This window comes from Sardina pilchardus, chromosome 18 (assembly GCF_963854185.1).
Source record: "Sardina pilchardus chromosome 18, fSarPil1.1, whole genome shotgun sequence".
NCBI lineage: Eukaryota > Metazoa > Chordata > Actinopteri > Clupeiformes > Clupeidae > Sardina > Sardina pilchardus.
In genome coordinates this window covers 25,390,791-25,403,290 of record NC_085011.1, presented here as the reverse complement: position 1 = coordinate 25,403,290, position 12,500 = coordinate 25,390,791, and the positions used below count along the sequence as shown (strand labels likewise).

The window sequence follows — 12,500 nt, the reverse complement described above, 5'->3', positions numbered from 1 at the left end:
AGCAGAACAAGCCTTAGTCTGGAAATCCAGTGTTCTCGCGAGAGCACAATTTGAATTTGTTCAGTGAGTCACGCTGGCAATCAGTAATGATGCTCATTACTCATGTCGTTGGAACCAAGCTGCACCAATCACATCAGTGTATCTGATATAGGCGGGCCAGGGGGGAGCTACACATAATATGACAATGCGCTGCAACGTCTAAGTCCAGAATCCATCAGTAAACACTGTCGTAGTGTTATCCAATTGCGTGCAGTGATACTTTCAAATGCGTGCTTGGTGCCGCCCCTCAAGTTAGGCCCTTTTCATTACTCATAGCCAGCCAGACCCTAAAAAATCTTCTCGTCTGGATTTCCAGGCTTAAACAAGCCTTGAGTTTCAAACATTTTCATAAGACCCCTTCTGCCCTCCTTGAATTCTATATAAAGCATCTGTTTTGGGAAGCCAAGAGTCTCCACCACAGTCCATGTAATAACAGGGCTGGGAGAGAGAGAGATCCTCTCTTAGGTAATAGATGGGCTTTTTATTTCCAACCTGATCAATCATCTAGGATCTAACATGGTCTCTGCCTCTGTGTCTGTGTGTGAGTGGGAATGTGTGTGTGTGTGTGTCTGTATGTGCGCGCACACATGTGCGTGTGTGTGGGGTCTCCGATCAGAGTTATCACCAAGCCCAATCTGGTGGCCATATTTCCATCCATCGTTTTCCATCTCTTTCCATGCACGCTAAGTAAAGCCCCCCCGTTAAACCAAACAAGCCCATCTTCCTGTCCCCCCTCCCCCCACACCACCACACAGCTGGCACGTGTTATTACCATGTAATTACTACTTTCCTGTCTTATAACTGTACGCAAATGAACAAATACGCCAGTAATTACCCAGAAATAGGACACTTTCCTGTACGGCAAAACTGGCTTCATCTCTCTATCTCAACACATGATCATGGTACACGTTCTTTGATGTGTACCGCAATTTCCCAACTATTAGCCGCAGCTTATACATTGATTTCGCAAAAATTTCTTCAGCCGTGAGGTGAATACACGGGGGCAATTCATTCAGTATTAACATGGTTTTGTTTCTTTTAACTTGCATGAAACACTGTCCTGCGGCACATACACAATGTGGCTAATACACACACAGGAAATTCATGTATGTGATGATTTACTCTGCTGTTGGATATTGAGCGTGGACATGAACATGGGGCACTTTCTCTCATCTGAGGGGAGTGAGGGGGAGCTAAAAACAGTCCACAATAAAGGCCAATCGGGGGAGGATTTTGATAAATGTGGTTGTCAGCTTTGGTGAGGAGACAGACTTACCTCCAAAGGTGAATCGCAGAGGAATCTCTTGTACTGTTGGAGGGAGGATGGAGGGAGAAAAGAAAAAAGACTATTAGAGAAAAACAAATCTCAAAGCCTTAACCTACATCAACAGCATGACAGTTATAAATATCTGCTTTTTTAATGTAGTCACTCATTCTTGGTCAAATATATCAAATAGCTAAGATAAAATGCTATGCTTCAAATAAACTGTGAACAATTAATCTTTCATTCCAACTACTCAATTCAATTATGTAATTGTCTACAAGGTCTAAATGAATTCAAGAAAACACAATAAATACCATGCTAAAACATACTGCTAACTAACAACACATCGCTAGAATGAGCCTTGTTTACAGAGCGCTGCCTGTGTTTGTGTTTGTGTTTGTGTTTGTGCGCTGCAGCAGCAGCATTCCTACGCCATTCCTGCCGTCGGACACCTGCTGTGAGAGCACCGCAGCACCTGAGGAGTTCCCGCCACACGCCGCTCCCCCCGTGACTCAAGCCCGGCCTGGAAGCACTCAGCCACACTGCGCCTCACCTCTCCCTTACTGACCCAGGAAGTTTTCAATCTGCTTTCTCTCTCTCTCTATCTCTATTACTCTGTCTCTCTATCTTGATCTCTAGCTTTCTCTCCCTCTGTCTCTCTCTTTCTCTTTCCATTTCCCCTCTGCCACATCGGATCCAGAGTGTTTACTGACATCCTGACCTGCAGTTTGTGTGGATAAATGTAGCATGCTTCCCCCTTTAGGTCACGAGCACGTCTAAATGAGAACCAGACAGGGAACTGCATGGCGCTACAGTACACACACACACACACACACACACACACACACACACACACACACACACACACGTAAACACACTTTCCTGGACCCAAGGTCAATTCTGTGGCAATGCATCTTGTATAGATAGGGAGATGGTGACTGTTAAGAGATTGGCGGATGCTGGGGGCCGGCATTGCCAGGAACGAGGAAGTATCACGTAACTATAGGAGCAACACAAAGGACATTTCAGATACAGAACATCCGTTTGAAGGGCACACTACATCAACCCCCAATGTATGTACGCAAACAGATATAAGCCTAATGCATGAAACCTGACATCCGGAGCCACACACACACATACACATACACACCCACACACACTTTACTTATGGAGCACAGTGGGAAGCACACAGGTGTGTGTGCGTGTCTGCCCTGCACCTCACACAGCTGCTCGTTTAGCGCTACCTAGAACACCGTCAGCCGCCCCTCATCAATCATCTTTGAGATTTGGGAATGCGGGTGGAAATGCTGATGTGCATGCGGGCGGGGCACAGGGAGAGCGGAAGCGAGGGAGAGAGGGAGAGAGACAGAGAAAGAGAGAGAGAAAGAGAGACCATGAGAGTCAGTTCGATAGAGAGATGGCAGAACACAGACAGACAGGCTTCTCAAAGCCACTCTTAATGGTGATGAAGCATATATTCGCAGCTTCACAGTTAAGGAAGGTGTGTATGTGTGTGTATGCATCTCTGTGTGCGTGTGTGTGTGTGTGTGCGTGTGTGTGTGCATACGCCTGTATATGCAGGTGTTCTTTGAGTGGTGGTCTCTCTCTGAGTGTTTCTGTCACAGCTGATCTGTGGGTATGGGACGCTAACGCAGACGGACGGCCCAGAGGCGGGTGTATGTGCTGGCACACCCTCACACATGGAGACGCAACGCCACTTACAATCACAGCCCTGCTGCACGAGAGAGAGACAGACCTCCACAGACAGAGAAGAGGGCACGAACGAACGCGCACACACACGTGTGTATGAGAGAGAGAGAGAGAGAGAGAGAGAGAGAGAGAGAGAGAGAGAGAGAGAGAGAGGGAGAGAGAGAGAGAGAGAGAGGGAGAGAGAGATCAGAGATGTTGGATGTTGACAGTTTGGGGGATACTGAGCAGGAGGAACGGTTCAAGTTCCTTTCTTCCAAAACACTCAACCATCTCTCTGGCGCACACACACACACTTTCAGTGCAGAAAAACACTTTCCAATACTGAAAACGAGCCCAGCCATGACCGAATAGACCAACACAACCTGCACATAAAATGCAAAATACTGCCTACTGCATGTGGCATATGCACACCTACACATGTATGTGTAAAAACACAACATTAGATAGGGATACAATACCAGCTCTGTGAAAATGCTCTCAAATACCCCAGAGGCACTCTGCAGTGTGTCTTTAATAGAGACCAAAACGGGTGGAGAAAGTTAGTCACATATTATCACACACACACACACACACACACACACACACAGACACACACAGATTGGCTGCTGCTCTAACAGCTGCTTCAACTGTATACAGCAAGGATGCCAAGCCAGACACGGAGACACAAATACACATGAAAGAACACATACTGCATCTATACAGCTGAATATGAATGAACACACACACACACACACACACACACACACACACACACACACACACGCATATGAATTCATTAACTACAGAGTGAGGTCATGAGACTCTCCTGTGTGACATCTGATGAGCTGAACAAACATTAAAGTGTGTGTATGCATTAGTGTGAGTGTGTGTACACTAGTACAAACGGTGAGGCAAACGGCAAGATCATCAGTTTTCGTATGACATCATGTGCTTGTCTAAGGGAACGACCTCTCATACGCACAGAGGCTCTCACACTCTCGCTCTCCCACCTCACACTCATACTCGCTCTCTTTCTCACACACACACACACACACACACACATTCATTTCATCTCCAGAGTGGCTCCTTTGACTGTAACCTGGAGAGAACACACTCTAAATATATCCGCCCTCACTGGCACTACAAACTGGATTAAATCATCTTCAAAACACAAGGCTCTGGCTCGCTCCTCCTCAGATGTATATCAGGTCTAAACACACACAGTACACACCAATTAAGTCCTGCCCTGTCAAGAGGCACAGAGACAGACAGCAGATGTTTGCTTGAGACAAAGCATACGAGATGTATCGGAGTGATTTATTAGAGGGCGATTAGTCTCCGTCACTAGACTCGGGAAAGAGAGAGAGAGGGAGAGAGAGAGAAAGAGAGAGAGAGGGAAAGAGATAGAGAGAGAGGGAAAGAGAGAGAGGGAGAGAGAGGGAGATGGCTGGGAGGAATGAGACACTCTGGGAAAGAAGGGCCAACTAGCAACTACAGTGACTACAACGAGTGCAGTAATCTCATCTGGCCACTCTGTGAGAAGCAGAAGCAAGACACAAATACTCACTCGCACGCACGCACGCACGCACGCACGCACGCACAGAGAGAGAGAGAGAGGTGGTTGCATGGGAGCATCAGTGCACAGCTGCAGCCCAGGCTGCCAAAGCCCTTCCTCATTAGCTCCTCAAAGGCTGTTTGGTCTGGTCTTGCTCCGTCTGGGCACTGGCTCTCGTCACGGAGACGAAGACGAGCGGAGAGATGACCAGTGGAAGGACAGGGTCGAAGAGCGAGAGCTGGGGCGGGGGGGAAGTCTGGGTAAGGGGACATTAGCCTGGTATAGTATAGTTAGAAGGACTTACAGAGACTGTCTAGAAAACTGGCTCCCAAACTCTTCATGGTAGGAACCCCCTTTAATTATACATTTAATCACCATCCACCTTCAATTTTCCCGCTTCTTTTTTTTATAATTATTTGTCCAGAGCTCTTCATGATGGATTCATTCTGGCCAGATCAAACATGGTTTCTACAAGCTACACTCTTTTAAAAAGGGTTCTTGGGGTACTATATAGAGCCATGCAGGCTTTAAAGAACCCTTAGGGGTTCTTTTGATGGACCTTTCAAAATGGTTTAAAGAACTATTTAGGCGTGCCACATGGTTTTTGGTTCTATATAGCACCTTCACTTCTAAGAGTGTATAATTCATGTTAGGTGCATGTCCATTGCATCAATAATTGGGCTAGTGAACCTTGAAGGCTACACAGCATGCTCTGACTATACTACATAGGGGACACGTCTATAGGCTAAAGGCTACAAACTCCTCACTGTGGGTCAGCTACAGGCTACTACTGTATGCTGGAGGAGCACGGCCATACTTCATGATCAGTAGTGGGCTGTTTAGAGGACAGAGGAGGAACAGAAAAGAGAGAAGATCTCGGAGGCCTGGAAGAGGAGAGTCGATCCAGCAGGGGATCGAGGGATAGAGAGAGGGGAGGAAACGAGAGGAAAAGGGGAGAGGAGAGGAGAGGAGCAAGCTGGCATGGGTTAGAGTAGGGTGGAGAAGAGGAGAAGGGAGGAGAGGAGGGTTGTTCTCCTGGCACAGGGGCAGCGAGGAAGGCAGCTTGACTTGACCGCTGGCACCACTCTCCCTCCTCTCCACTGCGTCTCTGCCAAACTCATCAGGGGGTTGATGGGTAATTTTACCCACAAGGCCGAGCAGCAGCATGTCATTTTTTCTCTCTCTCGCTGCTTTTTTTCCCTCTCCTCTCAGCACTGCCTGCCCTCCTGGAGTCTGGCAGCTTACACTCAGTCTGGCCACCAGCTCGCACACACACACACACACACACACACACACACACACACACACACACACACACACACACACACACACACACACACACACACACACACACACACACACACACACACACACACACACACACACACACACACACACACACACACACACACACACACACACACACACACACACACACACACACACACACACGGAGAGAATGAGAGAGAGAGAGAGAGAGAGAGAGAGAGAGAGAGAGAGAGAGAGAGAGAGACTAATGGCCAAACATAAACAGGCACACAGATGCATAAACATAAACACGCAGGGACACGCACATGTACAGACAGACATAAGCACCTGAAAGCACGCGCTCCGACTCTTTAACAGAGTGGAAAGAAGTGCCCCACCACGCTCCGGCAGAGAGGGGTACGTCTCTACACACAAACACATACCATTATTCCACGGAAAATTACTGGAAGGACCATCCACCGAATGAAAAAAAAAACAAACACATTATTTGGGAACACACAGGGTTTAGTGTGTACAGTATGTGTGAGTGACCCGTGACTATCTCCAGGACCCATCATTCTCTTACTCTCTCTCTCTCTCAAACACACACACACACACACACAAGTGCATTCACTTACAGTGCATACATACACTCACTCACACACATGGACTGCATCACTTCCTTCTCAGCTCTCACTCTCCTTTCCCTACTATAAACAGTCATCTGAGTGTGATTAGGGAGTCAAGCAGCCGTCTAGGACACACACACACACACACTCACACACATGCAAACACACACACACACACACACACACACACACACGCACGTGTGAGAGAGCTCGCTGTAGTCAGTGATGAGGTCTAATGGCCACTAAGCTCTCTGCTGCTCATTACCGGACTCGCTCCATCAGAGAGCGTTTGTCCGCTCATTTGTCAGTGACACGCTTTGTGTATAAGGACGCGTGCACGCACAGACACACACACACACTCTTGTGATACTCCCAGATCCCTTTTTCTTTACCCTCTGCTCTCTCACTGTCTCCTCTCTGGTGTCAATGATGGACCAACTTCTGATAAGGTTTGTATGAGACACACACACACACACACACACACATATACACTAGGGGGGGCCTCCTGCCCTGCGGCATCGTCCTTGCGGCCTCCACTCCCACAGGGTTCTGTTTACACCGGCAGGAGCTCGAGCTTCACTTTCCACTCACACGCCAACCAAGTCCCAGGGTCATCACGCTGCACTGACCGCAGTGCAACGGTCCAGTATCCGCTCGGCTAGAACAAACCACCAAACAGCCATCGAGTGACCGATTTCTACACCCTCGTGCCATTACACTTCAGGCTACATTGGAGGGAAGTGTTGATATTTCAATAGCGGGAAGACGGATGAAGGCCTTGGGAGGAGAGATATGGCCAGAGATCGACTGATGAGCTGCGAAAATACAGATGGTACGGGTTGAGAATGCTCCTTTCTTTCCCGCACATCGGGACTCCCGAAGCATCGGGACTTTAATTAAAAGTGCAACCGCAAGGGGGCAACATAAGACCGCCCTAGTAAAATGAAGGTTCGGCTCATACCGGAAAACACGGAAAAACCCGAAGACACCGCGCTGGTGACAAGCAGAGAAAAGAGACATCACGCTCGGCATGTCAGATTGCAGTTTCAGAGTTTTCGAATGTTTTACAGCCTCACAGCTGGCTCTCTCACTCGACGTAGCCTATAACTCAGTCAGTCCAGCAGAGATGCCAGAGCAACGTTTTGGTCAATGGAGAGGGAGAGAAATGCTCCGCATATCCGTCTCATTTAATCCATCTCATTTAATCATTAAAATGAAGGTGATGACTGGCGAGATTATAATCAAACGACGTTTCAATAAACCATTGTTGAAATTAATGAAAATGGTTTTAGAAGCCTTCAATTCAACCTGAAAGACTCGATAGGCAACCTTAGATTAATTCATTAATTCATTACGGTTACAAGACCGCATTTCCGTGAATAGGCTATTATTGTCAAGGCGAAGACGAAAGAGATGGACAAGATGGACATTTAGGCTACATTTATGCTAGGAATACTTAGAAATGTGTAGGCCTATAGGCTATTTTAAAACGGAGGCATGTTCATTTTAACCGGCGACGCTGGGTAGCTTAGCACTTTATCACAGATTTTGTCCCCACCACTTTTGACAACTGAAAATAAAATGTATTTAACAGAAATATCTTTAATAGGCCTACATGCCTATCATGTCACTTTACTTATAACCATAGGCTACATGCATGGAGAAGATCGCGCATTTTGTAACATTGTAACAATGAATGGTCAGATATGCGATAGGGCAGTGAGGGTGATTCATTGTAACCATCGACTAGTAGGCCTAGCTCCGCAAAAGAAGTTTCTAGCAACTTAGAATATATGGATCTCGTTATGCATGTTCATGTTGATTCAGAGATAGACATAGACTACCGTGGGCTACTGTGCGTCAATATAACAGCATTTTATCATGTGGTGAATTAATGACTAACGTCAGTTAACATGTCAGAACTTTTGATCGGCGTTTCAAGTGCATGCCGCGAATAAATGAACTCGACTGACTGAATCCTTTATATTTCTTGGCTAAGTGCGAAGAGATTGACACTCGAACTGTGGCGTAAATGGTTGAGGCATCTTAATCATACGTCAGCGATCGGGGTTCAAAACTTACTCTACGAACCTCCGGAACCCATTAAGACAAGAGGCATTATTTTATTAAAAAGCGCAACACACACACACACACACACACACACACACACACACACACACACACATTTTTTACATTTACATAATAGGGCTCGGGCACACGCCTTGCATTCTAGGAATATCGCCGCCATTGGTATAGCACTGAACGTAATATCCATTCATTCAGATGCACAAGACAAGAAGCAGAAATATAGTAGCGATTTATTCTTTTCCTCTTGCGATCGTGGGTTGCACTGTTACACCCCACTACACAGCAACATACTACCAAGAAGGCAAAAACTAAGTAACAGGAACACACTAAAAGGCGGGAGTAAATCCATAGTAATCCATAGTAAACTAAGGAGTGAAGCTGCCAATGTGGCTGTGCCCGCGAAGTTTTGATGTCTTGATCCCGAGCCCTAGTGTCAGGAAGTGTCTGTCGAGAGAGAGGGGGAAGGGAGGCAATCGTCCTCAATGCCTCATATAGGTAGGCTATAATGTCTAGTGAACTGGTTAGACAAGTGTGGGGGAGGGGGAATGATCGCACAAGACAATTGCTCTTCATGAAATGGGTAGTCTCACAGACGTTTGTCGATGTTTAAACGTAGCCTACTACATCACTTGCGAAATCGTGAAAAGACGTGGCGCATAGAATTATTAGGCTACTGGATTTAATATAGCAAGTCCATAGACTTTGTTCATCCTATATTAGCCTATATTAAAATGTAATGTGCTGCGGGGAAGCATTGGGGAAGTCAGTTTAAGTTGTCCTGTAACAATTTGCCTCTTATTATAATCAAGAGTATGCAGCCACTACGCACATAATAGTCTAGGTTACGGGCGGATGCGAGCAACCCCATGCAAAAGAAGGCCTTAAGTTAACGGACTGAAGGCCTGTTTACATGTCAAACATGCATTAAATCTAAGAAACGAAAAACACAAATATCATGTATTGTGTCGTAAACAGTTAATGACTTCGTGGCTGGCCACTATGCGCAACTGCATCGCGCAGTGAGCTGAAGGATAGGAGGACCGACACTTATTAACACAAAGCTTTGTAAAGCACTAACAACCACCCCTCAAAGTTCATTGTCCATAAGTCCAACCTATAAGTATAAAAATCCGACAATCCAAAACGATAACGAGATCTCCCAGAAACGAAAAACAAGTTTGTTGAGTAGCCTAGTCCTTCCAACAATCTCAGCTTTTGCGTTTGTTAGATAAAAGGCATTCTGTCCTGCTGTATTCCAATGAGAAAAAATCATCCACAAGGTAGGCTAAGTGTCACGGTAATGCAGCATGCAGGAATCTATATACGCACAAAACGAATGAATGGGTTATATCGGCCAAAACGAATGAATGGGTTGGGAGAGTCGTCTGGCTGTGTCAGCAGACTGCAGTCGGTCTCGAGGGGTTAAATAGCGCACGTACTTGAATTTTAATCTGAAGAAGACCACACGGTCGAAACGTCATTCCTTTGTGATAAAGAAAATAAAATCAAATCAAAAAAGAAGGATTTCAAGTGTGCGAACCTTTTTCCATTTTTTATGATTTAGCCTACTCTTGTTCTGCACCTTGACCGGGGATGTGCACAAACTTTTTTACTACACTTGAATTTTAAACCAACTCTTCTCTAGCCTATATCCTATAGCCATACTTTAATAATCAGATGTTATGCTCATTTTTGTAGGCTACACCTCACCGGCAAGCACGCACGCAAATGCTGCTTTTGCACATCTACAATATTGGCCAGGCTATATAGAATAGGCTTTTAGGACTGTATTTTGCCTTCGTGCAACTTTAGTTGTGCTCAATCTAAATTGTCCAATCCAAATATTGTCAGTAAGGATAGGTCATATTACCAAATGGCGAACCTCGAAAATTATTTAGGATATAGAGCCGTGTCCATTACGCATGCAGTTATTTGTTAGGCTATTGTTTTATTTGAGTGTTTTTGTCTACCACGGCAAACATAGTTGAAACGTTCGCTCTAAACTTATGTATTTCCAATCGGCTTTCACAATCAGCTACAGCTGCGCGGCGCGGCGCAGATGATCGCCATGAAAACTTGCAATGTCTTTACAGAACTGCTTTCACTTCCCCGAGTCGCGAACGCAACATGCACAACAACCGATATTTAGCAAACACATGTATTTCCAGCTCTCAAAACCGATGAGGTCTAATGATAGCCTAATAGTTATGACATTAATAGCCTATTAATGACCTCATGTCGGAATGGCACGTTGTTTGAAATAAAAGTTAAATAGGCCTAGGCCTACCGCCGAGTGGGGATATGTCGGAATGAACAGCGGATACCAGCTGGGTTGTAAAACATTACTGTAGGCTATTCGTTGATCTTATCGATGCAGTCCTTGCGGCCACTTCTCCCCATCGTAGGAAACGTTCTGCTTAGTGTTGACAACACAAAGGCCTTCACGTTGTGTGGCAGTGCTTGCTTGCCCTTCGATCCATCCCAGTTGGTGGTTTTGCACCTGTCCCTGAGTTATAGTCTATATGAGTAAGCGCTTATGCTCTAACCGCATAATAAAAGAAGCACCTGCAGCAGTGCTTATGGCAAGGCTATTAACACCTGTCACTGAGCTATGGACAACCAGTTATGCTCGAAAATTATCATAATAACAGACACACCTAATTGTATGGCTCTACGTTTAAACACATCAAATAAGCAAGCATTTCCGCAGCAACGTTTGCTTTCTTTTTCTGTCGGTCCGCGGTTGCTTGGTCAATTGCGCAGCAAATTGACCATTACATTACTTATATAGCCTATTTCTTATAACGAAACGCGAAGAAAAAATACGAGGACTGACCATCTCGTTTCTCCGCGTTTCCCCCAATACCATGGCGACAAAGAGAAATAAATATGATTTGGCATTTAAGCTGATTGCTGACAAATTTGCCACACAATTCGGGAGAAGCAGCGGACAGGAGCGCCACCACAAGCAAGCACTTCTAGCCCAAATTAACATGGCAACGTTGCCTATGACTAAAGTGTCTAAGTAGGCTAGTCCTACTAATATTACATTTGATTGGTAGCATGTTTGTAGCGCGCCAGTTTACCCATCCCCTACATCAAAACAGCTTAGAATCAATCAAAGAATCAGCTGTGTCGGCGTTAGGCTGTAGGCGATTTTCTATAACCATTTTCATTCATTTCAACAATGGTTCATTGAAACGTCGTTTGAATAATTTCGCCAGTCATCACCTTCATTGTTATGATTAAATGAGATTAAGGAGTCGACTATTGACGGATATGCGGTCTTCATCATTTTGAAATGCGGGATGAAACTTTCTGCCACCTGGTGGTTGTTTGGGTACATTGCCTTAGCCTCGAAAAAAATCGGCTTGACGGCCTGCGGGATCTCTTCGGGAGTCCCGCGGGAGAAGGTGCATTCTCAACCCGTACCCACTGTATGTCCGCTGCAATAACAAACAATGACCCTTGACCCAGGCAGGAAGTGGATGGGCCCAATGGGGAGTGAGAGAGGGAGAGAGAGAGAGAGAGAGAGAGATAGAGAAGATGGAGAGAGAAAAGAGAAGAAAAGAGAAGACTGAGGGAGAGGGAAAGAGAGAGAGAGAGAGAGAGAGAGAGAGAGAGAGAGAGAGAGAGAGAGAGAGAGAGAGAGAGACCCTGTGGGAGAGGAGCCTGATGCATTAAGCATAGGCAAGTGTGCAGGGCCATTCATTCACATTCACCCAAGCATCTTCACTTAGGCCAGAGACGCTTTTTAAGGATCTTCACTAAAGCCTTCACATTATCCATCAGATCTAACAGAGAATACAGTTAATACAGTAATAGGATTTCACTGTATTTCACACCATCCAACAGACCTAATAGGGAATACAGATATAGGATTTCACTGTGTTTCACATTAACTCATATTGCCAACGCTGAACTTGTGAACTCCACAAAGTTCCTCTCAGGTAATCGCTGCTGCTAATTAGCTCAAGTGTGCTTGAGT

General features: G+C 45.7%; 1 protein-coding gene across 4 annotated transcripts in view; it reads right to left on the bottom strand.

Moving 5' to 3' along the window:
- LOC134064325 (arginyl-tRNA--protein transferase 1) overlaps positions 1–12,500 on the bottom strand; it is a 95,122-nt gene that overhangs the window by 56,584 nt on the left and 26,038 nt on the right. For all 4 annotated transcript variants that reach the window (XM_062520236.1, XM_062520235.1, XM_062520234.1 and 1 more), the window contains exon 8: positions 1,316–1,348. In XM_062520236.1, the coding sequence (XP_062376220.1) occupies positions 1,316–1,348 (33 nt within the window). The remainder of the gene's footprint in view (positions 1–1,315; positions 1,349–12,500) is intronic.